The sequence below is a fragment of the Symphodus melops genome (genome assembly GCF_947650265.1).
Source record: "Symphodus melops genome assembly, chromosome: 9".
NCBI classification, from domain to species: Eukaryota; Metazoa; Chordata; class Actinopteri; order Labriformes; family Labridae; genus Symphodus; species Symphodus melops.
In genome coordinates this window covers 11,668,672-11,696,594 of record NC_136699.1, presented here as the reverse complement: position 1 = coordinate 11,696,594, position 27,923 = coordinate 11,668,672, and the positions used below count along the sequence as shown (strand labels likewise).

At 41.1% G+C, this 27,923-nt stretch overlaps 2 protein-coding genes across 3 annotated transcripts in view; one reads left to right on the top strand and one right to left on the bottom strand.

Moving 5' to 3' along the window:
• spock1 (SPARC (osteonectin), cwcv and kazal like domains proteoglycan 1) overlaps window positions 1-14,195 on the top strand; it is an 81,228-nt gene extending 67,033 nt beyond the window's left edge. For both annotated transcript variants that reach the window (XM_079351661.1, XM_079351660.1), the window contains exons 8-12: window positions 8,636-8,755; window positions 9,193-9,414; window positions 9,890-9,952; window positions 10,415-10,552; window positions 12,803-14,195. In XM_079351661.1, the coding sequence (XP_079207787.1) occupies window positions 8,636-8,755; window positions 9,193-9,414; window positions 9,890-9,952; window positions 10,415-10,552; window positions 12,803-12,999 (740 nt within the window). In that variant the 3' untranslated portion in view covers window positions 13,000-14,195. The remainder of the gene's footprint in view (window positions 1-8,635; window positions 8,756-9,192; window positions 9,415-9,889; window positions 9,953-10,414; window positions 10,553-12,802) is intronic.
• A 2,954-nt stretch (window positions 14,196-17,149) lies between these two features.
• bicc2 (bicaudal C homolog 2) overlaps window positions 17,150-27,923 on the bottom strand; it is an 11,965-nt gene continuing 1,191 nt past the window's right edge. Inside the window, exons 2-19 of the mRNA XM_079351659.1 lie at window positions 27,483-27,529; window positions 27,024-27,093; window positions 26,216-26,295; window positions 25,822-25,983; window positions 25,671-25,724; window positions 25,215-25,430; window positions 24,516-24,767; window positions 24,251-24,382; window positions 23,778-23,967; window positions 23,061-23,194; window positions 22,747-22,952; window positions 22,026-22,131; window positions 21,448-21,487; window positions 19,686-19,849; window positions 18,677-18,890; window positions 18,424-18,584; window positions 18,081-18,180; window positions 17,150-17,977 (exon numbers count right to left, since the gene is read on the bottom strand). Coding sequence (XP_079207785.1) covers window positions 17,847-17,977; window positions 18,081-18,180; window positions 18,424-18,584; window positions 18,677-18,890; window positions 19,686-19,849; window positions 21,448-21,487; window positions 22,026-22,131; window positions 22,747-22,952; window positions 23,061-23,194; window positions 23,778-23,967; window positions 24,251-24,382; window positions 24,516-24,767; window positions 25,215-25,430; window positions 25,671-25,724; window positions 25,822-25,983; window positions 26,216-26,295; window positions 27,024-27,093; window positions 27,483-27,529 — 2,459 coding nt within the window. The 3' untranslated portion in view covers window positions 17,150-17,846. The remainder of the gene's footprint in view (window positions 17,978-18,080; window positions 18,181-18,423; window positions 18,585-18,676; window positions 18,891-19,685; window positions 19,850-21,447; window positions 21,488-22,025; window positions 22,132-22,746; window positions 22,953-23,060; window positions 23,195-23,777; window positions 23,968-24,250; window positions 24,383-24,515; window positions 24,768-25,214; window positions 25,431-25,670; window positions 25,725-25,821; window positions 25,984-26,215; window positions 26,296-27,023; window positions 27,094-27,482; window positions 27,530-27,923) is intronic.

Sequence of the window (27,923 nt, the reverse complement as noted above, 5' to 3'; positions counted from 1 at the left end):
GTTTGTGCTGGAGTATACTGTTTATTTGGAGTGCAGGCCAAACATTGTTTTTTATTAGACAAGGCAGAGAGGAAGGCTTCAAATATGAGTACCTGAGCCTCAGCCACACTAATAACCTTTATGTTTCTCTCTGTTAGTGAGTGTATGGGGAGCATGTCTCTTTGTGTTTCAGTCACATCTCTCCCACACTTCTCCTCGCTCTCTATCTGCTCATTTATTTTCTGTCTCAAGCATCCAATCTGTCATTCTGCAAAGTCTTGGGTTAAAGTTCCCACATGTTTTACTCTTTCCATTCATTGCAAAAAGAATAAAGACAGATGTTGTTTTATAATAAAAGAGTTTAACCTTTACCATAGCTTTTGAAAGTGGGTCAAATTGGCAAAAAGAGGAGCTTGTAATCTCTCCAGAGTATTATTAGAAAAAGAAGCAAAGCAAACATGGTCTGCGAATGACTCAGCAAATTGTCAAACATAAAGCTGCTGTCACAGGTTCATTGTATTTGCTTTCGATAGGCTGACTTTATTGGATCAACACTGGTATCTTTTAAATGTATGTGGTATGAAAAAACATACCCTAGATTTTTACATTTTAAGACACAGATTGCTAAGATGATGTCTGCATGACTGTTTGCCAATGCAAACCGAAATAGAGACGGAAATATGTGTCATCAGCAGTGTTTCCTGGCCATTCATAACTACATACCTGTAAGCACAGCTGTTTACACCTGGCAAGATCACTGCATCGCCAAATGTCTGCAGTGGTCACATGGTAACACACTTTCCCACTTCATATCCAAATAAACATGATACATCCATTGTATTAGTCTCCCTCCCCCTTTCTCACTTGTATTCACTTTGATATACATTGCGAATAACGTCTTCATTGTTGTCCTCTTCACTGGCACTGCCACCAGGTTCCTATAAATAAGACTTTACTCGGGCAGGGAAAGAGTATGGAGAAAAGAATGACGTCACTACTCAGAGCGCATTCCAGTGTAAACAAACAATGGCAGCCTACATGTACATTCATCTTATGGAGCCTTCTCAAAAATGTAGAAATCTGTGGTGGTGTATATACAACATACATGTAAAAGATACCAGTGTTGATCCCATAAGGTGAACACGTCTTTATATGCGCGTCAGGTTTATGCAAGCCATAAACCTGAGTCGCTCTGAAAATGTATTCCTGCTGTTTCCCTGTTTGTAAGAAAAGGTAAATACATCGACACAGAGACACAGATTTAATTTAGTCCATCTTCCCCCCCTGAGGCAGCACTTCAGCAACATTTACCATCCTCACTCTCTCAAATGAAGCTATGACTTGAGCTGTCACAAAGGGATCCTGCTGGTGAGCATGTCTAATATAGTAAGTCTGTACTAGTTATGGGAAATGAGATTTTTTTTTTTTGAATAATCAATGAATTTTCTGTCAGCTGCTGTTGAACAAAGACAATGTCAAAACAAAGAGAGCTGTCAGAGGCTGAATGGGCTAAATCCCCTTGTGAAATTAAACATTTTTTAGCAATTCTCTCTCACAGCTCCACAGAGAGCACACAGGAGGACAGATTGTGCTGTCCTCTCTTCTGCCTCCACTCTCCAAACACGTGCCAATTGCTCAAGGATTCTTTCCGGCGTGTTGTCCAGTGTGCAGAGTGCCTGTAGAGGATTTCTAGTATCTCCCGTTGAGACTGTCCTCCCTAGAAAAGTGCCAGAAAAATACTTCAAACAAACTGTCTTCACAGTGTTCTTTAGACGTTGTGGTGTTGCAAAACCTTGTTGGGAAAAGTCTAATGTGTGGGGTTTTGGCAAACAGTTTGGCACCAGAGACTTCTGTTTCCACTCCCTCATAACGATGTCTGTCACTTTGGCTGTGTTGAGATATCTTCCCTGTGTTTGCAAAATTGTAATGTCATGTTTTCTATTTGATAAATAGTAATGTATATGTCCTTACTGAGCCATTAAAAAACTTGAGATTTGAATATATTTGTCCATGAAGACCTATAGTGGGCAACTAAGATGAATAGCCCAAAAGACTTCCATCTGGAGAAACAAGTTTTAAATTCAGATCCAGTGGGAATTCAAAACAATGATACAATATGCAATCACAAAAACAGTCTCAATGCTCTTAAAGTTGGTCTCTATCAGGCTTGCTCTTTGCACCTTTCCCACTTCTAGCTCTACCTGTCCGCTGTCCGTACACACAGTGTATTACTGATCATTATCTGCAGGCCAGCACACTGCCAGAGAGATTGTTCTGGAGAGCTGATAGCTAGGGGCAAGGAAAATCAAACATACCCCTGTATCTTTTTAATGAATCTGACCTTCTGTCTTCCTCATATCTCGTATCTGAATGCCTCAGTAAATTCCTCTCTCCTTTTGTTACCTCAAGAAGTGTCACCTCACTCCACAGCCCCCTTTTTCTCCTCTTTCTCTATTCGCCTTTCATCTTGGTCAGATCAGAACTCTCTCCTTATGTTTCAAGGTGATCACCACCCACCTTTCCTTCAGTCTGGATTAAAAGGCACACCTTCTCTTTTATACGACAAACTTAGTTAATCATAAGGAATGAAGGAGACCTGGGAGGGTTTCAAGCCTGACTTCTTTCCTTTTTTTACATCAATAAGTCAAAAGGAAACATTTATCTCATTACCTGAACTAGCCAAGAGTGACTGGAGGACAAATGAGAAAAAGAGACATTGCATATGGACAAAACTAATCAAATCAAAGGATCCCTGTCAAACAAAAAGTGTAAAAATGATTGATTAGCATGAGGCTTTAGATGTTATTGTACCTCGTGTGTGTTAGTATATTTATAGCCATATTCATAACTTCAAACACAAAACATTTGCATAATCGTATGTACCTAAACTCACACATTTACACACGTGGTTGAATACTGTATGCCTTGTTAAACAGGCTATATTCATGAGATTAGTCATTTGTGAGAGCCCGTTTGACCACAACGTTCAAGCAAGTTGTAGTTTAGTAAGTTTCAGCAGATTCCATCCATTTTTAATGGCAGACTGAGGATCTTTTATGACTGGAGCCTAATACACAACGTTAAAGTTTGATTTTTTTGTACATATGCTAGCATTGCTATTCAAGTACTTGAATACTAGTACTAAGTTTGGATCTTTGTATATTTTAAAACCATTTTGTCATTTCCCCTTAAAAGTTCCAGAGGAGCTCTTCTTAAAGTGTTTGCGGCTCGTTGTGACAGTATCAGCATGACCTGAAGAATGGGATGGGACGCATACGGTTTTCTATATTCAATGAAAGTTTATAAATAAGTTTTCCTTTCCAGGGGAGAGTTATGGAGAAGTCATCGAGTGAGGCAAAGATACTATGTGTGATGTAGAGCAAAAAAACTGAAAGCTGTTGGTGCTTGGCCAGCTCATTTAGCCCACTTATCAACACGTCAGCAGCTCGAGCTACAGCTTGGCTGTGACACATGACTGATGGAGGATAGAAGTTCTGTACAATCTTTAGCCCCCAATTACCACAATTGGTGTCAAATATTGCATCTGTATTAAAACTTCATGGAATCCAAACACAAACTGCCATAAGATGTACTATATTTGTTGTCAGTGTGACTCAGCTCCCTAACATGTTTGCTGCATCTCAAGAAGGGTTTTTGTTCGGTATGTTCTTTGTTTGGACACAAAGAGCCTTATAATTTGGCACCCAAGCACAGTTGAGCTTCCTGGATTATGATTATATCCTGGTTGCCGCCAATGACTGATATCCAGGCAAACATTACCTTTTTGAAAACATTTTGTTAAATCAGTTAGCAGTGTTTTAATGTGTTCAGTAAGGACAGGATGTTCTGTCTCTTTCTCAAGTGCCACATTAGAAATAACTGAATATAAAAACAAAGTGATCGTTTTTATATTGGGTGAGTGGTTTTTAACCAGAGAAAGAGAAGAACTTATTTCTACATTTTATCTCCTGTTCTTTTGTGCAGTTTTGCCTTACTTTTCCATTTTCAACTAGTTTATGTGCACATCAGTTGGTGAACATCTTGAAGCTTGTGGGTTTTATGTATTTTTTGGCTCTCCGTTTCTGCTGATTCGAGTTTGAAGACATGAAAGACAGCAGAGGCAAGGAAGTGCTGGGTTTAGGGGCAGGTGGGAGGAAAGGAGAAGGATAAGAAGGTAATTCCCAGCTATGATTCTGCATTTGATATTTGACACAGCACTGATCAATTCTTCTCTTGAGGAGAAGCAGCCGCTGTGTCTGCCTGCCTGGGTAAAAGTTCACTGTCAGACAACCTGTGATGGGTTGGAAGGGGAGCCAATAATATCAGTTTAGGGACTTTATGTCTCTCTCAGTGCACAGCTGCATATAAACTGGAACAGTCAGTAAAGAAGCAGTTTAGTTTGAGAAGCAGCAGATTCGAGTTTCAAAGAGAAGATCAGGAGATCTGAAACAGCAACTACTCAGTGAGAGGCTTCGTGCTGTTGAGACTGAGCCAGTTTTGTATCCCATCGTAGAGTTTACATTAAATTTACAGCCAAAACACAAAGAACTCACCATATCTAAGAAAGTATGTCTCCAGTTTCGTAAAGTGAACAAATGGTGGCAGACGTGTCGGCTTTGCGTTCGTCATTTTTCTAAAGCAGAATCTCAGTAGATTTTTCTCTGACACAGGAAGTTGTGTCATGAATAGCCACAGGAGGCTGATGTGCTTAAAGGGCTAATTGAATTCACTGGACTTTTTTTATACCACTTCCTGGAAGTAGTTTTTGCAGTTTTACACAGTCACAAAGTTAAAAAAAAAAATCCAGCTCATTGTTTTCTTCCTCCCCCATTACCCATTTGACAAAGTGCTTCCATTATTAATGTGTCCATTATTTTGCTCAAAACAAATCAGAAGAAAATCAAAACTGTGGAAAATAGGATATGATGAAAAATGTGGTAGTCAACAACATAGGTATATAGGCCTACAGTATAATGACATTGCAGTGACAGGTGTAGTGTTGAACCTGACAGCTGAAGCTGCCCTTGAGCTTGTTGGTGCAGGACTGATGAAGAAGTGTCTGCACTACAGCAGCTGGCAAACAGTTTGTGACGGGGCTGAATGAGGTTCTTTATGATCCTGTTGGACTTCTTCCTGCACTGCTGAGTCAAGATGTCCTCCATGGATGTCAGCTGGTATGCTGTGCAGTTATAAGCACTCTCTGGAGCCTTATGGTTGAGGGCATTGCAGTTGCAATACAAGACGAGATACATCCAGGCAGAATATTCACCATTGTGTCCTGAAGTCTCCAATGAACCTGGACCTTGATGCTGCTTCAATTTAATTAAACTCTAAGATGGACACTACCAACTTAAAGCTCTGAAAAGGGGTGGCAGTGGCTCACAGAGTTGGTCATCTCCTAACCAGAAGGCTACATGTCTGATGGGTCCTTGGGCAAGATACTTAATCCCAATTTGCTCCCATAGCCTGCTGCTTCGGCAGCTGTGTATGAATGGGATTTAGTTACTTCAGGTGGTCACTTTACATAGCAACCTCTGCCATCAGTTTGAGAATTGGCGATGATAGGTAGATATGAGTGTTTTCAACTAATTAAGACTAGAAGTGCTATGCAAACCCAAGTCCATTTACCAAGTCTAAAAGCGAATATCTGACAGTTTGCTTTACAATTGTTTTTGATGACAAGTAGATCTGATATCGAATCAGTTTGTCTGTCAAAAAATGTGATTCAGAGTGAAACAACTATCGGATGGGTTGTTAAGAACCTTTCTTAAGAAACTTTGAACACATACATGGCCTGAATTTCAGTATTGCATCATCATTAGATACAGAATACTATTTGTAACACTCTGGCTCATGACCAAACCCTTGAAACAATAATGGCATTCCAATTTGTTTCAGTTGTACTTTATGTTTAGGGCTAATCATCAAAAGTTAGCTTGCTAGTATGCCAAACTCAGAAGTTGACAGCAAAATCTGACAACCCTTGGAAAAGCTCAAATGTGTGTCTGAAATGTTTAGACTGCACAACTTTAGTTAAGCTCCGAACATTTTTGAGAGAGAAAAATAACTGGTCAACATGCCAAAATCTGTGCCTTATGTCCTTCAGCTTGTGAATGTTTTCAGCTCCAGTTTTCTAACTCATTGCCCAACAAAAGGACTCCAAACACTGGCAGCAGTGCTGGACCTGTCCAAAACCATTTAGGTCACACTAAGTGAGAGAGATAAGCAAGGTCCATCGAGACTCATTGAAGACTGCCGCGCGAAGTCCAGGAGACTTGAGAGGAAAAGATAGAGAGAGCAATGGAGAGAAAAAATGAAAGAAGGTGACGAGGGAGAGTCGATATCAAAGGGAAAAATAAACACTCAAGGCTTTTGAGTTTACAGGTGAATGTGAGGGGAGGCCGATGGGAAATGAAGCACTCAGAGAAATTTAGGTGAGAAAAAGAAATAGTCAAGAGAGGTATATTAAAGTGGTTCTCTAAGTCTAACAGATACTGAATTAGGAAGAGCGGATCTGATAAGAGGCTTCTATTGAATCTCAAAAAGTGACAGAGAGTGACAGAGAGTGAAGGATTGGCATGGACGAAAATGAGCAAGCCTTAAAGGCAACAAAAGAATCTTGAAGCTGAATAGTGACTCAGATGGCACTGAGTGTGACCAGTAAGGAAGACAATACCTGCCAATCTTGATTTAAGGGTGAATAAATGGTCAAACATATAAAATAGGATTTAAAAAAAAGAAAAGAAAAAAAAAGAACAAACAGCATTTGACGTTGTGTGGAGGAATTTTAATGAAGAAAGAAAATGTTTAGCTGTTGGTGTTTGCTCCTTGCTCTCTGCTCTGAACTGTGGAAATGAACACAATCTGAAATGTTATCCGTGTGGTCCTGAAGGGTTATATTATACGCACATACATTTTTTGGCACAAATACACACAGGAACACACACATACCACCTCGGGATGGCAGGCTTAATATCACATAGATAGCCAGCTAGATAAATGTTATTTGTCCTCCTCACAGCTCCTGTCTGTTACCTCGGGCTTTGTGTTTTATAGCAGCTGCAATAATGACACCACCCTAAACTTCATCCATAAAACGTGTGTGTGTGTGTCTAATACGACGGCATTCATGCTAGGATCCTGGACACACCTACACACTTTCAAACAGAAAGAAGAGTATTACCAGATGAAAAGGGAAACTGTTCTATAAAGACAGATGGCAGCATCTCTCAGCAGAGCTAGCGTTCTAATAGTCGTTTAAAAAACTCCCGCTGGCTTTGTGTGTGTTTGCTTGTGTGTGTGTGTGTGTGTTTGTGTGTGTGACATTTTCATGCATGCACCTTCTTTCATGTAAGCTGCAGACGTCTTTATACACTGACAGCAAAGTGATCCAGGACTCTACGCGGACAATCTGCGCTGTAGTCTCTATTAGAATAAATACCAATGAGTACCGGTTTGTGCGACAGAGACACATGATGGAACTATCATTCCCTTTCCCTTTGTGTCTCTAGGATTTTGTATTGTGTACACACATTGTGTATGTAACAACGGGCTCCTTTTTTGTGTTTTCTAACCCTGTAGCCATGAAATAGGAAGTCATTCTCAAGATAAAATCCTTGTGATCTATAATAAGGTGTGCGCTTTTGAATGCTCAAAACTTTGCACACTTTGCAGCAAAGTGCCTCAATCCTGAAATAAGAGCTCTACAGGAATATTAACAACCCTCCTTCTGTGTTTTCTGCCCACCACGACAAAGCTGGAGTGTTTTGAATTGGAGACCTCGGCACGAGGTTGAAGAACAGCTCTCGTCCTTCAGGCACATTTATCAAGCACTCATACAAAACAGAATGGGAAGAAAATATGCCAATCAAATGGAGGACAGAAGGAGAAAGGGGAGCCTGAGATTGACAGACAGAGGAGTGGAGGGAGACTGTGGCTGAGGCAGAGGTTTTCTCGAGTTTTATGCAGACCCTGTCAGTCCCACGGGAGCTGAGGGAATGAGGGGTTTGATGAAAGGCAGCGACAGAGGCTGGTTTGTACTTTCAATTAGGGGGATCATATTGTTCAGTTTGTGCTTTCTTTGGGTGGTAGCATGGAGAGTAGCATGGACTTGCTTGATAAGCTGTCTTTTTAGTTGTGCAGAGGAGTGCTATTGTGCTTTATAATAACACACACACACACGAGTATGTTTATCTCAATTAAAGATAAAAGCATCAAGAAGCCTTACGGCAAGATATCTGCTTATATGTCTTACTGTCTATTGATTGTGTTCATCTCTGTGTTTGTGATCATTGAGACATTTGAACAAGAATACTCCAAAGTGAACCTATAGAGATGACAGCAGACAAAGAGCCCTGATGTGTGTGCTGGATTTTGATGTGTTTGTATGTGCATGTCAGAGTGGGTTCCTATGGTAACTGTCAAGAGAAAGTCCTAGTTGAGTGTGTGTGTGTGTGTGTGTGATCTCTCTAAGGTGTTTACTCAAGGAGAAGAAGTAGACTAGAATGAGTAAAAACAAATAATAATAAGGGGTTGAAATGAAAAATATATATATATTAATCTTTGATGACGGAAGCTGATTGACAGCTTCTGCTTACCTAATTTTTTTTGGTTTGTTTTTGTACATGTGTTTGTGTGTTTCTGTGTCTATGTGTAGCATGCACTGACACAGAGCTGCACAGCCTGGCTGCCAGACTCAAGGACTGGTTTGGAGTTCTCCATCTTGACGCCAACAGAGACCTCAAATCCTCTGACAGCTTTGACTCTGCCACTGGACGTGAGTACATCCCTTCACTGTGTGCTTGTGTGTGTGTGTGTGTGTGTGTGTGTGTGTGTGTGTGTGTGTGTGTGTGTGTGTGTGTGTGTGTGTGCGTGTGCGTGTGCGTGTGTGTGTGTGTGTGTATTTGCAGCCCTCTTCTGTTTAACAGCCACGCTCTTCTGTCCTCATGAGGCCTGACAGTGATGTTGACAGCGGCCCTGCTCTGTTCTCTGTAATGTCAACATGTCTGAACACATCTCAGCTCTGCCACTGCACAAACACACACACACACACACACACACACACACACACACACACACACACACACATACAAACACGTTCAAATCCCAGTTTACTATTTGAAAAGTCTAAAACTATAAGTGATCCAGACATGTTCTGATGTTTGAAATGTTTCACTTCATCAATACCTCCTTCATGTCTCATGCCTCCTTCAGACTTTGACACCAGCATCTTGCCCATCTGTAAGGACTCGCTGGGCTGGATGTTCAACAAGCTGGACATGAACTTTGACCTACTGCTGGACCAATCAGAGCTGAGTGCCATTTACTTGGACAAGTACGAGCTGTGCATGAAGCCCCTCTTCAACTCCTGCGACTCCTTCAAGGATGGCAAGCTGTCTAATAACGAGTGGTGCTACTGCTTCCAGAAGCCTGATGGTGAGGAGGAGGAGGGAGGAGGTGGAAGAGGAGGAGGGAGGAGGAGGGAATGAGAGACAGAGAGACAATGAAAAGATCATCAGTAAAAGTGAAACTAAATGTAGTTTAAACAAGTTCTCAGCTCAGGAAAATGTAACTTATATAACAACAAAATAAAGGAAATAACTTAAGAACTATTATGGACATTGTGTTCATTTCCATTTTTTAAGTAATTAGAGACATCATAAAGAGAGAGCATATGATAAAACTTCCTCTTTCAGGGTCTTTTATATCAATCCAACAACATATTTGTCCAGCAGCCTGAGACTAACAAACATTATTTATTGATTTATTTGTACTTGTTCACCTTTTTATTCACTCCATATCCTAACATGATTGAGATGCTTATTAAGTGGATGCATAGAGGAATGTAAGGAAGGTATAACCCATATTCAGTATGTTAAATTAAACTACTTTGTATGCTCTCTGATTACAGGACTGCCGTGCCAAAGTGAGAAGAGTCGGATCCAGAATCAGAGTCGAAGAAAGGGCCTCATAGGTCAGTCTGGATGATTCATACCTGTCAGTCATCCTTTAATGTTTAAGACACTAACATGTCCTCATGTGATGTAAGCAAACAACACAGATGAATAAAAAGTGCTTCCCCTCTAAATATTTCCAAGTGAACAAAAAGGAATTCGAAGCATTAAACACACTGTACACACACTTCAAAGCACATCCTGACATTTTGTACTCATGTCATCTGTCCCCGCTGGGCAGATCGTTCAGCTCAGCTCACAACAAAACAGCATGCAAAAAAAAGCTGGGACTGGGTCAAATGAAGGTCACGGAACTACTGTGCATGCGTATGTGTGTATATTTCAAAGTGACTGCTTCTCCCTAAGCAGGATGTAGTTGTTGTCCTACAACCTTCACAGCTGTAATTGATTGTTGATCTACCTCTGTGAATACACAAGAAGCTCAACATTCCCCTCTTCCTCCCTCCCCTCTCCATCTGTAGGCTCTTATATTCCTCGCTGTACAGAGGAGGGTTACTTCAAACCGACCCAGTGTCACAGCAGCACCGGCCAGTGTTGGTGTGTGGACAAGTATGGCAATGAGATAGCTGGCTCTAGGAAACAAGGCAACCCAAACTGCGGTAAGACCAAAACACACATCCACTCACACACAGCACTCTAGTCTGATACATTCTCACTTAATGCCAAACAACAGTTTTGGCAGTGTGTTGCCCTTATTGTCCAGCTGTCTCTCAGAGCTACTGCTATGATCCAGGTGGACTCCAATTCCACCTGTCTTTTCTCTTGAATCTGCTGCAGAGCTTCTCTTCAACACATGACGTACCACTGAAAAAATGAAGAGCACTTCAATTTCAACTATTCTTTGTTCGAGTGTCTCCTCTTGTCTTTTCCTTTGCACAACGCTTTACACATCAATGATCATTTAGGACATAGTAAAGACAAGTAATGACTCTAGAGCAGTCTGTCTGGTTCATTAGCCATCAGTCATATACCTTATTCCATCTGCCTGTGATATTCTGCTCATGTAGTTTTGATGAAATAAAAAGTTGGAAGTAAGCAAATCTGTCACACTTGTCAGTAGATAGCAATGTCAAAGGATTTCTTTACTGTTGAGTATAAATAAAAAGCAGTGCATGAGTTGCACAGTTTGTTCGAAGCTAAACGCTTCTACTGCTGGCTGATGCATTTAAAGAAAACAATATATAATGAAACATTTAAAAATGTCAGAGTCATAGTTCACAAACCAGCTGTGGAAATGCAAATGGAATGGTCAAAAGCCAATAGAAACACTTTGCTACAGATCAATGGCTGAGGCATTTCACTGGGTGAAAAAAGGAACAATAATTAGCGAGAAAGAATCCGGGCAGACATACTGATTATCAATCAAACACCAACCCAAAGTCACAGATTACAGCTCACTCCAATGCCAGTCCAGTCCAAAGCCAGTAATTGCAGCTTCAAGTATTGATGAGGAGTCTCTCTGGTCACCAAACATGTGCGCACAAACACACATACACACACACTAATAGCAGTCCTTTGTCTCTTCTCTAACAAGCTCATCTGACTGGCTGAGTGGCCTCAGGCAGGAGCTGCCAGGAGTTCTCCCTTTCACATATAACAAACGATAGCCATGTGGCAGCTTTCCGCTCCACAGCCCGAACACAAGGACACCAAACTGATTTTAACACTATAAGCAGTACTCAAACAGAGTACACTTGTACCCAGGTGTAAAGAGGCTTTTTGAACTGAACTTATAAGGATTGCAAAGTCCCAATCTCACAGAATGCTGGAGGCAGCCTTTGAGATGTCAAGTTCTGAGTACAGTGCCGCTATGTTGAAAAATATTGGATACATAGTTAGGCAGTCCCTGGTAGAAGAAATTGTGGATAAAAGGGTTAGTTTGACATATTCCTTTCTTCTTCTGTGCTGCCATTGTTTGCATGGATAAATATGTTGTATGTTTGATTTTGTCAGCTCTCACTGTAGCTCTCTTAAAATAGTCAGAGAAAATGTTAGCAGCTCTGTTGCGCTGTACTTAGATAAATGCTAATACATTGTAAGTATGGTTTATCACAATGTCAATTGCTAATACGGACTTATAAAGACTATTCAGTTAAAAAAAAAACTTTATTTGTCCCTGGGGGCAATTCAAGACTGATACGACAGTTGCTGTTAGAAATGTCAATATTTTGTAAACCAATTGTGTAGAGGAAAAGTTAATAAATCACTTGAGTTATTACAAGGGCCGTCCTACTGTTGTGAAATTTCCCAAACTGGAAAAAAGTATGTAGATCAGAGGTTCCCAATTGTGGCCCCTGAACTGTTATTCCTCCACTATGTGTTTAGGTTGAGTCATGTGGCACCCTTGAGTAATCAAATAAGGGGGTACGAGCAGTTGTGACGTTAGTCAGTCCCCAAAATAAATGTATTCCATTTATTTTTCTGTCATTGAAACATGTTAATGTGTGTGGGGGAAAGATTTTTATACAATATTTAATTACTCAATAAAGGGCCATTTGAGTTATTTAAAAATATGTTTGTGGCCCTTTAAGATTTGTATTTGAGTACCGCTGGAATAGATTATCAAAGCTAATTGCACCCATACACAGGTGACATAAATGTCTGTACTATGAAGTAAAGTTTGGAACATTAAAGGCTGATTTAGCACTGCAGATAGGATCACTTAACTAGTAACATGTATGAGAAACAATCCTAGTATTATCACACTGAATTTGTGCAGAGTAGTTAACCTGTCTAAACAATCTTCCTCAAGCATGACACACAGTCACAAGCTGTGTCAGTTACTGAGAGATGTGCCACTTAAGAGTCCTTGCAGAGCTTTTAACCCACCTGTCTGTGTGTTCCTTCAGATGAGGACCAAGAGACATCGGGGGATTTTGGCAGCGGCGGTGCCGTCATTCTCCTTGATGACCAGGAGGAGGAGCCAACACAGACTGGGAGGAGCAGGCAGAAGAAGAGACGGGGCCGGATTCATCCCAGAGGAGCCATCGAGGACGACGAGGATGAGGAAGATGACAAGGATGACGAGATGGGCTACGTTTGGTAGCTCTGCTCCATTTAATTCTGCCATCAGCGACCAGGAAACTCCCGTTAACTCAGCACAGCTCTGAAGCCATTCCAGTCTCACCCTCTCCTTGGCTGCTGTCTATCTTTTGACTCCTAAACTTCTGTCTCTGATCCATATCTCTTACTTCAGTGAACCTCAGCTGGCCTCTTATGTTAAAGTGATTCACTCTTCCCTCAGACAGAAAACAGAGGAACTATTAGATTTAAAGACCCTGTCTGCTCAACTTAGCCACTTTCCTCTACTTCCCCCAGAACCTCTCAAAACATGGACACACTCCTTTTTATTCTCTGTCATTTCCCTCTTTCTTGTCCTTTCTCTTATCCTCCCCTCTCTCCTCTACTTGTATGTCCATGTCAGAGCCTCTGGTCAGTCTGTGAGCCCTGATACATTAACTGGATGTAAATATGTTCCCTCTGGGAAGGCCAGATTGTGGATTCCCTTCCCTGCACTTCCATCAGCAGTTCCATCTCATGTTCTGTGTTCCTCTGTCGGGCTTCTTCCAGTGTTCAACGATGTTCCCACACCACATTCCCTGGCTCTGAGATGACCCCCCCCCCACTCCCCTCTCTCTCTGTTTCTCCATGGAAGATTGTAAATTATTTATCCGTTGATCTTGAATGTCCCAGAAAGCCCAGGAAGCAATGAGATTAAAGATGTATTGTCGTTGTTGTTGCATGTTTCTCATCGTGTTTCTGTAAAAGAGAGATTTACCTGGTAAGGTCTAGCTCTATGCATCTCAAACAGAAAGTGATGCCTATTTGGCTGCTACGAAACTTTGTTGCTATGTTGATGCTGTCTAGTGTCTTTTTTGGTTTCTTCTCCCAATCTCAGGAGGTAGGAAGTTAATTGCAGAGCGATAGTAGTGTAGGAAAGTGAACTGCAATCCCTACAGTCCAAATGTGCGGCGTCTCGGTCGGCTATGCTTTCACTTACAGTAAGTAAGGCCGCTGAGGCTGTTTGAGTGACTGTGCACGGACACTAGAGGAAGAAGCTGCTCCTGAGCTGGGAGGACACGTGTGGGTGAGCAGAGAAGAGGATCTGTTCGGCCTCCCAACATTGGGTATGTTCAGTGAAAAGTTAAAAATTGAAATCTTCACTATGTCAACCAAGTGAACTTTTATTTGTAAGTTTGAAAATTTAAGTAAAGTGGCACTTTGGGTGTCTTTTGAACCTTACAGGTCCATGTGTCCGTTTTTCTCCTTGCATGAAGCAAGAGTCTCACATTTCATCTGATTTCATGATGAAATAAAAACATGTCGCTTTGACTGCAAATCCACGCATTTATGAGACTTTCTCATGCTTTTTGGTTTTATATGCTTTATCTGAAGCTCAGATTTCTCTGTAGTAGAACAATCAAAGCCCTCTATCAATTCTGACCTTTTCCAACCTTGAGACAGCAGCCTCCCCTCTTAGAAGCAGAAGAAAATACTTGATTCACTTGCCTTGAAGTGATCAGAATCACAAAGCCAGCAGGGCCCACATGAACATAAAAGCTTAATGATTGCTTTTGTGTTATCACTGGCTAATAGGACAGCTGACCCTAATGGCCTTGAAACAGCCCACACAGCACTTTGGAAACACATTTGTACCAACAATCAAAGGCTAAAAAGGACAGCAGACTCTTTTGGCATGAAACAGTCCATTCAGCAGTTCAAACACACTACATAGGATACAGTAGTCAATAGGTTTAACTTTGTGCATTAAATTGTGTTGTGGACTTTGTATAGCTGGCTGCTGTTGCGTCCAAACAAAAGGCTACTCAACTAAAGCCGTAAAAAAACATATGTCGTTATTTTGTCATGCATTAATTGTTGCTTCTTTCTGCATTTACATTTACATCTCTGAATTATGGACATGATTATCACTTATCCTATTTAAGTTAACTTTACTTTCTCTTTGTTGTTTGGGAAATAGTTTTTGATAGAACACAATTTAAACGTTTGACTTTTGTGGAAAGACACTGCATATCCTTTTAAGCAGAGTTAAATTAGACTACTACAACCCATAGGCCTGTGCATGACATTTAAAGCTCTTCAGACCTTCATTAACAACTATATCTCATTTCACAGGGCTACCTTCTTCCTATTCCCAGTCTTTGTGCTAAGCTAGGTTGAGCAATCATTCATAAGTTCTGTTCAGACACAAGACTGGTGGCTGTTGTAAAATAGAGCAGAGAAAACAGTTCATCACTTCCCCTGATTTTCTCTGGTGGACCAACCACTGAGTGATACCCCCCTCCTGTGATTTGTCACAGGAACTCAATAAACGTGCTTTCATTATTGATGTGGAATTCCCAATGCCGAAGAACGTTTTGTTTTTTTGTTTTTAAATTATTCATTACACAGTCCTAAAAACAGGATCAATAACACAGCAAAACATTTGTTATTTAAGATTAGGCTCTTTCCTCATCATGTCATTTCCCCAAAGAAGAGCCCTTCAGAATACTTCATTTGCAAAGAATCATTCAAGGTCCAGGAAGAGTATGTAAAACAAAAAATGAAGACCAGATAGATAGATAGATAGATAGACAGATAGATAGATAGATAGATTTGTATTTCTTTTTTTATCTTCTTTTAACATTCTCTTTAATTGTCTAAACTTGTATCTTCGGACACAACCAGGCACATGTATTACACACCAGCATGCCCTTGTAGTCTACACACATGCATTCAAACCAGCACTCATTAATCTTTCTCTTTCTCTCCTCTCTCCCACTCACTCTCCTGGAGTGAGTTCCATCTTCATCTCAGTCAGGGAGATGCGTTGTTTTGTTTTTTCCTCAGGGCACACCGTTCCTCTGTTTCATTTCTTTATTGGCTGCTTTTTTATTATCCACAGATGGTTTCACTGTCAGGTGAATCATCCCATCAGCCTGAGGTCTCCATGGAGACCGGTGATTGGCAACAAGTAGACACTGTTAGCACAATAGGTGGTCATTTTAAGCAGCAGAAGGAAGTATCTTTAAGTTTGATGTTTAATATGAGACATTATTTGCTTTTGTTTGATGTTTTGCTATAAGGTACCTTTGATACTGACCATTGACAAACCCTCGCATCCATACATTTTCATTTTGAAAAAAACGGTAGCAAAGGTGTAGAACGGCCTCAGCTTTAGTTTCCAACATCCATCAAAATAAAAATACATGGCACAAGTCTTCTTGCGGTTATCTTCCATTATTTTAAATTTGTTTCTGGTGTTTTATTCAGTTTGTCCACACATATTACATGGTACTATAACTATCAAATGCTAGACTATTTTCACCAGCTAGTAGTTTACATATTAGCCTGTTGTTTGCACGGCAATAGAGTACAGTCAAATTTTTAGGTCCAAAAAGAATTACCCACTTTTGCTGAAAACAACATACACATATAGGCGTCACAAAGAATCTCCTCACAGGATCATCGTGAGCACCCTCCATGTAACTGGGTCATGAACCAAAATTGCCACTTCAGCCACTGTAAAGGTCCAAGCTGCTCTCTGAAGTTGTCAGGCTCAGCAGTGCTTCAGGTTCTTCTAGGTAGTTTTCATTCTAGCTGTGTGATCAAGCATGGATTTAAAGGCAGAGCCACAGGAGAGCGCAATTAAGTACCTGACAGAAGAGAAATCCAGCAGTGCTCCAGAGCCCGAGGAGCAGATTTGAGGATCACTGGTCTAAAGCCTGCCTATGTAATTGGCAGAGACATTGTAATAAGCAGGGATCATCTCTCACTAATCTGTCACAGCCCACCACTTCCACTCACATTCTCTCTCATTCCTGGCTTCCGCTACCTCTGCCAGCTTGTGGAGCTTCTGAACGGATCAGAGCCCCTCATGTCGTGCCCCCCGGTGGAGGTTTCTTGGATCTGATACTTCAATGTGGTGACAAAGAAACACTATTCCAAAGTTGCATATTTAGGTTTGATCCCATTCTTGTTCAATCTTTGCCAGCATGGTCTCTCTGAAAGCACTAAATAGCTGGTTGAATCTCTCAGTTAAAAATTAAATTAGGAACAACTCACAAAGTGTTCCAGTGGATTTACTTCTGGCACCTGTGATAAATTAAATTAGGACTTTCAAGTCAGCACTCAGGCACGATAAATGACATTACAAAAGAGCATCACTAAAAGTATGTTTCCTTATCTGAGTATTACTAGTGTATTTTTCAAAGCAATTTTCACATTTTCCACCAGACTCTTTAATCCTGGTTTCACTGTTTATTCCCCAAAACAAACACGTTATTTTTCATTCTGCACAAATGTGACTGGAATACTGAGCACACAGTGTGACACAAGTGCCCTCTGGTGGATTGATCCTGGCTTTAAGACAAACATAACATAAGGCTTACAAAAGATATACAATCAAGAGGGATGAACTATGAAGAAAACATTTTATTCATAATCTCTAGCATAATACAAAGACATTTAATTGTGTATATTTTTATGTACAATTGCATAAATGTAGTGGTGAAAGAATTTAAACACTGGTCAAAGTATAGGAGCAATAGTTTCCTCTAGTAAGGCACTTCCTGATGTAAAAGGACACCACAAAGGATCATTGTGGTTCTGTCTTTGTTTTGTTTCATACAGATTGTTTCTTGCAGAATCAGAGGTTTGGAAGAAAAATACCTCCTTGTCATGACTTTATCTGAAAACTTCTGGGGTATGGCTGTAGAGTGAAGGCATTGGATTTAGCTGTTTACCTAATCTTTGCTGCTCTTCATGTCAACTGCATACTCATCAATGTAATGTCACAAAGCAGATGCAATCTCTGCTTTGCAAACAGCACCTTTAGAGGCTGATTAGCTCCACATTTAGCAAATGGAGCAAAGAGCTGGTTGCTGTCTCTTCTTACCAGCGATTACTCTGAGCAGCAACTTCTAGATCCATGATTCGGGGTAGTCGTCCACTAGCACCACCCTCCAGGTAGCCAGGTTTCACCGCAGGTGTGTCTGAGAGCCTCCTCTTGCTCCTGTTTAGGTCTGTACAGGAAGATAAATAACTCTATTGATTTCTTTCCATCAAAGCCAACTTGCACAGATGGAGAAGAAGATCTGTGTCCAAACTTGGAAATCCAATTCTCACCTGAGATCGCCAACAGCATCTTGCGCCTGGCTCCAAACGTGGAGACGCCTACTTCCTTCAGGTCTTCATCAGACAGTGTGAGGAATGTCTGGTAGTCAATCTGGAGGAGTACAGATTGCATTTTCATAGTGAGGCTCATTTATTATACATAATGTGTTTTGCTGAGGGACAAGAGAGAGTGTGTGTGTGCTTGGTTATGTGTACAGTGTCTCTTTGCAGCAGTTCGAGTGCACAGTTTTCCAAACTAAAAAAAACAGTATGGTTCATATGTGATGGAGGGATAGTATCACTCACAAAATGTTTGCACTCAGGAAGGATTCATTGAAAATGTTTACACGTTTACCTCTTGTTGTTCGAACACATCAATGTATTTGATCAAGCCAATTTGGCTGAGCAGTTCAGGCAGCTCATCTGTCATCTGGGGGGAAGGGCTTCGCTGACTGCAGGTGGATGCCCTCCGAGATGAGCATCCGCCTTCAAAGTAGCCATTTGAGAAGCTCTCAGCTACACATGAAAAGCCAGCGTTAACAGGAAAAGGTAAAGAAACAACACAGACAAACTGCATTTATTCTCAAAACACACACAAGGGGACTTACAGGCTTTGTCATTTCTGCTTCGATTCATCGAGGATGCAAATGCAGGAAAAGAGGAGGAGGTCGAGGAGAAAGTCGATGGGGGTGAGGAGGGGGAGGATGAAGCAGAGGAGGAAGAGGAAGACACGGGCAGGGATGAAGGTGGGGATCCACGTCGGTCCCTCCAATTTTCAGAGTTGCTGCCATTACATACCTTCCCCATCTGAGCTGCCCATGTCTTTAAGAAAACAGATAAGAAAATGTGGCAGCATTGAATGTGTGCAAGTGTTTTTTTTTCTTCGTTACACTTCACTACAGCACTTTGTACTTCTGACAATATCCCCTCTTCTCTCATTTTGTATTGTCAGGTCTACAGGTCAGCTACAAGTGATCACAAATTGCAGTACAATTGCAAGATAACATAATGTTCATCGGTTGGCAGATTTAAGCAGAAAGGAAATGAATCATGTTGCTAAACTAGCTCATTTGCCCTTGTTTGCTCGTCTGTGATAGGAACACTCTCTCTATGTAAATTACCAATGCATCAAGCATCGTGCCTGCCTTCTTCCAGCTCCCTGTTTAAGTCTTTGGAATTTCTGCTCTTATGAACCAAAGTGAGTACATCACTGGCTACTAAGCATTCAGAGAGTGCTGTTTCGGGAGACTTCTAAAGAGCTGAAATAGGTAAACAGGTTGCTGAGATGTGGCTGTGTTGACTGAGGCGATGGTATCAAACCCCAGGTAATTGAGCGTACAAATTGGCAGTGCTTGCCACACAGGGAGATAAATGCTTTAAAGTGTTAAAGGGCAAGACCAATAAATGAGCCTGTTGGAGGGCTGCAGTAGGGTGCTTGTTTCACTGCATTGCTACAAAAAAAAAAAAACAGTTGTGGCAGCTAAAAGGAAATAAAATTTAGGAAACAAACAACTTATATAAATCCGGATGCCTCAAGTCAGAATGAATTGTGCTGAGCTTAAAGTCTTTATTATTTTAGTTTGTTAAAGAAGACATTAATCTGATGTTCAGTCGTACTTGTTGCTGGCTGTTGATGGTGCTCAGGTAGGGCTTGTAGCTTCGTCGGCTAATGTTGCGTAGCTCTTTGATGGCCTCGGCTGGCATGGACTTGGAGAAACCAAGACCGCTCCAGGTGTCTGTGGGCGTCCGGACCTCTGTGACGACAGGCTTCCTCTGCATGGCTGCAGTGATCCATAAAATTAAACAAGAAAATAGTCAAAAAATCAGCATGAAACAGCTTCTTTTTTTATCACTTCTGGGCAGTGGAAACAAGCTAGAAACGTTGCACTGGTGTTAGATGCTAAGTTACATTTTCTGCAAACACAGTGATGTTGCCTTTTGCTTTAGTGTTATGTTTCAGGTTAGCCTCCTTTTTCATCGTAATCACACACACCTCCAGCACTTTTGATGCTAAATTAAAATTTCATTAGCTAGTTGCTGAATGTGTCTCTCCATTTTAGTGCACAGCAGGAAACAAGCTGTGGGTTTATCCATGCAGTTTGCCAAAGCCTATAGTATTGTGTCTATAACAACATCAGAGAGAAGTTGGAGTAAATAAACATCAACTGAAACGGTCAGCTAAGGATGTTTGAGTCAGTTTGAGTCAAGTTATTTATTATTTTAACAAGCTGCATTTATTACACAACTTTAACGGCAACGGTCAGCCGAAACAGTGTGCCCATCAAGAAAATGTAGTGAAAGTCTGCTACTTCCTTTCTGATTCACTTGATCAGTCTATGTTCTGATGTTACATAAAGAATCACAGACAGTGCTTCTCCTGGTCAGCATGATGCACAAAAATAAAACTTGCTGGGACTAAGACTATACGAAATATTAAATCACGACATGTAAACCAGGGTAACTTCAAGCACTTAAACAGAGTCCATGTATGAATGTGCAAAGAGTGTGATATCACTCGGTTTATAACTGGTGGGTTGTACTGTAGCTTGTGTGCGCATGGGTGTGTTTGAGTGAGTAAATGTCCCATTCATATACTGGCATATGGGTATCTTAATGACTGTGAGGCAGATGGCCCATTCAAACTGCTAATTCATAATCCCATAAAGCAACACTGAGGGAATTTAGTAGCATTTGGCTGCAGATCTTTGCACTATCTCTCATTCTGCAAGATGGATGAGGCAGAGTGTGTGCATAAGTGTGTGTTTGTGTCTATGCACGTGTGTGTATAAGTGTACCTAAACTGTATTTGGATGCATGTGTTTGTTGTCTGCATTGTGTCTCCACCCCATGTGAATTAAGTGGGAGTGCTGTTAGGGCTGCTCTATTATAACTCTGGCACAGTGCAGCACATAAACAGGTCCCCCTCTTCAGCTGTGTTGGCAGTGATCAGCACAAATATCAAGTGCCTGCCTCTGCTCGGGATATTAATGTGTCTCTCTAATATGTTTAAATGAAATAAAATACTAGATCATGGATAATCATATGGTATTAAAAATGTAATGTATGCATTTCTACAGAAAACTCTATAATACTCTTGATTTAATGTTGTTTGAACAGCTGAGTCGAAATATTTTTCAATACATGACCGGCTCCAAAAACAACAGCTCGGTCGCATGTAAGTGGCCATTTGACAAAAGAAAAAGCAATATACAGTGATTATTTTGGACTAAATTCCCCTGAAAATGTGTTTTTATTGCTAATTAAGATCAATTAAAAACAAAGGCTTGCTAAGCAATGACCTAAATGTTGCTGCAGAAGCCTGTACATGCTCCTGAAACAATAATAATACAAAGCATATTAAACATTTAGAAGTGCTAACCTCGGTTTGCCAGCAGTTTCTTCTTCTCATAGTCATAATCCTACAAAGCACAAGCAGGAAATAACATGAGTAAATAATGCATGAAATTAAATTGTTTTGTTTTTTTGTGGTTGATGAGAACAGGCAAAGGGAGGCTGACACATCATGCTGCTGCGACAGTAAACTCGTGCAATAACCTTTGAGAGTGAGAGATGGCAAAAACAGTATGAAGGGAAACAAACGTAGATGAATTCTCAAATGTAGATCACACCAAGGTCAGTGTTGTGCAAATTGAAAGGTTATGTGACTCCACAAATAAATTGTTGCTGCTATTTTCAATTTAACTTCAGTTTGATGCAGAAAAAGTTTCAGGCTTGAACTTGTTTTCCTTTCTCTCCTTTTCATACAGATTTTTCTTTAAGATGAATTATCTCTGAAACGCTGCTTCACCTTCAGTATCTAAAGACAGTCAGTCATTCAGAAAGACTTAGTAACCATTTCTCTGAATTCCACGAATAGCCAAATAAACCTGTCAATAGATGTAGCACATCAATTTGTGGGGTCAGTAAAGTAGATCTTTAATTCCTGTTTTTCCTCACCTCAGCCTTGGATGAGTCAGCGGTTAAATCCTGAGCCAGTGTCACATCTCTTCTCAGGCTGTTCCTCCGCTCGCTCCTCCCTCCCTCTATGTCTGCATTCAATAATCTGGTACATTCAGGACACACAAAGATAGAAAGACAACGGTAAGGTCAAACTGTGATGGCAGTTATCAGAGGATTTTAAAAACAGAGTAATGATGCTCTGTATTAAAAAGGAGCTGCTCCAGAAGTCAACACGTTGCCCTTTCTCCAACTCAGCTTTCTATTTTAGTAACATTTGTAGGTCCTTGATAGATCAGGTATATGTGAGGGTTCTTGAGTGTATGAATGTGCGTTGGTGTGTATTAACCATGCTGAAAGTTTAAACATTGTTTTTATATGTATTAAGGGGACTCATTTATTCATTTGGAGCTCCCCCTACTGACTGTTTGTAGCATACAGTAGATCAGACAGATAGGACATGATTGTTGAACGCTAAGATACACTTCAAATAACTCTTTATTAAACACCATCTCTGTCATTGGAATCACTTTTTATCATGCTGATCAATGCACGTGTTTTCATTTATATGAAATATAAAGTTTTAATTTGTAATTTCGTGCTACAATAAGAGGTCACATTTAGCACTGAGCATTCTGCACAGGATTGTCTGTCTGTCTGTCTGTCTGTCTGTCTGTCTGTCTGTCTGTCTGTCATGGTATGTCATGGTATGAATGCTCACCTATATGTTAGCGCCTGTCCTGTTGAATGGCGTCTGCCCTGGACAAAAACCTTAGGGATTTCAGGACTCTGAAGACTTCCCCTTCGACCCATCAGTCCCACCCTGCTCATGATGTTGACGGCCTCACACACCTCAGACGATGACATTTCATTGACCTTAGAGCTCTCGTCCTCTGATTGGCCAGACAGGTCCTCATTTTCAAGGATCTGAAAAAAAGGAGAACGTTTGGTTCTTGGTTTTTAATTTCGCCCGAGTTAAAAGAACAGAAAAAACCTGTTTAAGTGTTTAATTTGAGTCACAGACTGTAAACTAACCTTCTCAAGCGGCCTGCTGTCGTTTCCCTTTAGTGCTGTCCTCCCCTCGTCAACAGGAGCAGTGAGGCCTGGTGGGGGTGAGGGGCGGGACTTAGTGCCAGTCACAATCTCTGTAGTTAGAGCAGACACAGACCCTGTTCAACAAGGGGGGGGACATAGTGAGTAAAAAAAATCATGTCAGTTTATTTTGCTTAAAAAACATGGCAAACTTAAAAAAAAAAAAAAAAGACTCAAGGTCAGACACAAGAAGAGCAATTTCCAACCACACAGCCATATACACAAGTATCTTTGCAAAAGTAATCTTAAATGTTAGAAGTTCAAAGGAAAAAACATGTACTCATAAAAGGCTGAAAACCTATTAGTGAAACAATCAATACACAACAGTCACAAAATATATTAACTGTATGAACGTAGCTGCCTCCCTTTTGTATTTTGGTTTCAACATGAACTCAGAGTACAATTCTTTTGCTTCCCAAGAAAACCCGCAGAAACAAAAAGTGTTGCTGGAAGAACTCAATTGCTTTGTGAATGTCACAAAAAAAGCAATAATAGGTGAAAAAAGCAATAACATGCCAGGTTAAAAGGTTGAACCTGCTTTCATCACAATTATCTCAGTGTCCAAAGACTTGATCTGGGTGGGGAGGAGCAGGATAGTAGAAAACACCGCTGTCGGCCATACTAATGTCTTTTGTAAAGTCCTAACATGTGAACGCTCACCCTGCTCAGAGAGACGAAGCTGCTGGAGCAACATGTTGAGCCAATAGCTGGTCAGCCCGCTGCCAGCCAATGTGGGGTCAGGGGTCGCCTCTGTTACCTTGGAGGTCTCACAGGAATCCAAACCAAGGAGCAAACAGCGAGCCTCATAAAGACAAGAGATGTTTCTCTCCAGACCTTTTACAACCACTGACTGCAAAAAAATACAAAACTCTGCATCAGTATTCAACAAAGCACAGCACACAGGACTGCAGGACACGTGATTTGCATCCAGTATCACAGTGAATATATTGAGGCAATATTTCAATAAACATGTTTTATTGAATCTGCTGCATATGAAATAAGCAATCACAAACTTGACAGTGAATCGAAGATGTAAGTAATTTAAAAAAGAAACACTCAAATTAACCTGGCTTTTTAGATTGAGCTATTTTGAACAATTACAAAGCAGAAAATCTGCATTCATAGAGTCGTACCTTGCTGGTCTGTTTTACTTTGGGTTTGACACTAATGAAGACTCCCAGGTTTTGCATCATCTGAGCCACTTTACAAGGATCAGCTTCCCCATCTTCACGCATGTCAAACATCAAACATACAGGCAGACAGTCCTAGATGTGCATACAAAAGTCCCACAGGATATTAAAGACAGAGTATTAATGTATGATATACAGCACAAAGACAAACACAGAAAATAAAGATACACATTTTTTTCCAAAAGAAAAGCAAAATGTCCCACTTTACCATGAGCTGTTGTCGAGCCAGACACACTCCGTCAGGGCTGCCCTGGATGAGCAGTGAGGGGGGGCTCTGAGGGGCACTGAGGTCTGGTAGGATAATCTGGGTCTGGGTCTGGTGCATGACACTCAGAAAGTGAGCTCCGTTCTGTCCAAGCAGGAAGAGGTGCTGCTGAGAGGTGACGTCCAGTTGACTGTTCACTGCACCTCCTGTGACCTCTGAGCCCAGCAGCAGGTCCATAAGTATGCACGTCGCCTTCTGCAGGATGCCATTCATGACATAATCATGTCACATAAGGTCATATGAGTAAAGTTGATTCAATTCCAGAGTCATGCCGAGGTGCCCCTAAGCAAGGCACTGAACCCGATCAGCTCTGGTGCACTCCCTGTGTAGCATTGTGTTGCAGCCCCACTCTGACATCTCTTCATGTCCACTGTGTGTGCGTATGCATGATTTGGACCCATGTGTGTGGGAAGCGTGTCTCTCTAAATCCAGAAGTTTCCTCAAGGATTAATAAAGTATAAACAATTCAAAATTCAAACGTGAAGTTGAGCTTAGTTTAGTTCATCTTATTTTAGGATTGTTTTTTATTAGTAGTTTTATCAAAAGTCAGATTTTGATTCGTCATGTTGCTAATGCTTGGGTTTGAACATTATTCTCCTCCCTTTGTACATAAACTGGTTGTCTAAAATGTTTGACACTGACCTTGACAGCAGCTGCGTTGCCCTGCAGGCCCCACACAGTACAGCAGCTTTCATAGAAAGCTGGTTGTGCCTGAGGATGTGGTGGCACAGCCCTGAAGCTCACACTGACCCCCAGAGTCTGCACTACCTGCTGGATGAGGGGGGAGCCTGCGTCTGGCAGAGCCTGGGGCACCAGACTGACAGGGAGGTCAAAGGTCAGAGACAGCGGCTGCAGATCCTAAGACAAAAAAGTTTGGATGGAAATCAAAAGAAAAATGCAATGTACAGGAGACAGGATGGGGAGAGACAGCCCAACAAACCAACAGCATTTTTTTGATAAATACCTGTCTTCTTTGTGTCCTAATCATATTTATGATTTTATTAATACATGACATGAAGTGGCAAAATACTGTTTAACTTTGAGACAAATTAAAGTCAATCCTGAGTTGTCCTCGCTCCGTAACCATTGGCTACTCACCCTTATTCTCCTTCTAGCCTCCTCCACTCCTTCTATGGGCCCAGCTATGGAGACCTGGGAAACGTTTTCAAGTAAAAGAAAATTGCATCAACTTGGTTTTCTCCCCGAAATTGACAGTGACTCACTTTAAGTCTGCATTTGTAGGTGTTACCTGGTTACTTTTCTCTCCAGTAGCACTGTGGCGATTGGAGTCGGGGAAATGGATGTGACAAGATGTGACCTCCATCACTTTTTTTATGTTTCCGCCACCTTTTCCGATCACATGGGAGTGTTCTGTATAGGCCACATCCATCTTTAGAGTCACCTTGTTTACCTGGATTATATGGAAACAGTGCTCTGATTTGTAAACAGTACTTTTAAAGATGGCCATCGAGAAAGATTCAATATGAAGAAGTGCACATTTAAACACCAGAAAGACTTTATTGGTGACAAGCAGCCTTTGCAATTCAATTCTCTTTAGGAGATGCAGAGCATCGGAAAAAAATGATGAAAGATACAAGCATGTTTTTATTGTATATTCATATTCTATGAATCAGAGCCCTCACCCTGGTTTCCAGAACTTCTAGTATCTTCTTTTTTGCTTTCAAGACACTGGCTCTCTTTCCCTCCACCTTCACATGTGGATCTAGAAGAAAATAGGAGTTCATATCAAATGTTAATTATAAAGTTTGTTAAAGAAAAAAATAAAATAGAATATAAACATATCCAAAAGCAATGCTGCTCAATCATCACTTATGGTCTTCAATACATGTGTGGTGGTGACTGTATCTGCAGAGACCTTGTCCTCTGTCTGGATTTTGATGTTTTGTTTTGGATTTTTTGGACATGTGACCTTTCTGGGCGGGGAGCTGGGATGTGTCCCCCAGCCAGGGACAGTGTGCATGTGAGTTTAGGAGTTGATACAGATCAGAGATTGGACATGATTCAAATCAGCAAATATGACTGATGTGAACATACTGACAAAGAAGAGAAACTATAATCACATGAGCCAAAATACAAGCGTTTAAAAACAAGCTTGTTCCAACAGTGAACCATGCGTTTGCTTTTACCCACAGAAGCAGACTTAGCCTGATTTATGTTGGACATTCAAGTGCCAAACACCTGCAGTTAGCTTGTGCCAGTGCGCAGTAGCTTTCAGGCCAGGTACAAGCAGTAAACAAACTAGATTCTGGATTGAGTGTGTGCTTCTGGAGGAGATGAGCCCGGGAAGGAGGGGACCCAGTTTGAATGTTGTGTTTACAAGCTGCAAGGAACAATGTTAGCGACTCTACCTTTAGTGGAAATTGCTAGATCAATATGTGAGGAAACACACAGCAGTGTTGTGCTGTGAGTAAAATAACACAGACGTGTCACCTTTCTTTGACTTGGCTCCAATCTTCAGCTTGGAAGGCCATTTCACCTGAGTGTCGGTTTCTCTCATCACCTGTGGAAGCACACAAAATCAGTGGGAGTGAGAAACAAAGAGGAGACAGGCATTGTCTGCCACAAAAATACACACACTTGTTCCTATACATACAATCACTGAACAAACAGAAACAACCTAGTATTCAGTCTAAGAATACAAAGCCTCATTTGCATTTTAAAGACTGAAATTTCCACCTCCATTAAACCAGTAATCACTAGATGTAGAGGATGGAACAAATGCAAAAGACTATCATGGATGATCCCGATTATCTATAAGCTACATACTATATAACTGGAGGCCTTTTTGTACTGGCAATTATTGGTGGCTTTATTGTGAGTTCAGCTACATTGGCTTTATTGTTTTGTCTTTGAGAGTGAACAAGCTGAATCCTGTGGAGTTGAACTTACTCTCTCAAAAAATTGCTCTCCTGTTTCACCATCTTCGTTCTTTGGAGCTGAAAGACACAAAGTGTAAAAACAGATAAAAATTCAAAGTTCCTGCAGTGTGATTTTTCATGTTGTGTTGGTCAGCAGCACAATATTCCTCTGTTCATAGCGTGTGTGGACAGCCAGCATGCAAATGTTGACTCGGGCCAAATTTGCAGAGCGTCTAAAACAAGAGGTTGCCGGGAACATAAACAATTTTAAAAGGCCATTGCTCCTTGTGACATTTACAGGGTACGAGGGGCGCAATGTCCCCCCTCCATCACTATGGGTTACGCTGGCCAGAGCTGAGGAATGGTAAGAGAACAGTGTGGGGTGGAGAGAGAAGGTGGTGGCTGTGGGGGGAAGCGACCACATATTAGCCTGGAGACAGCTCATCACATTGTGGTATTTGGTGACGCAAAG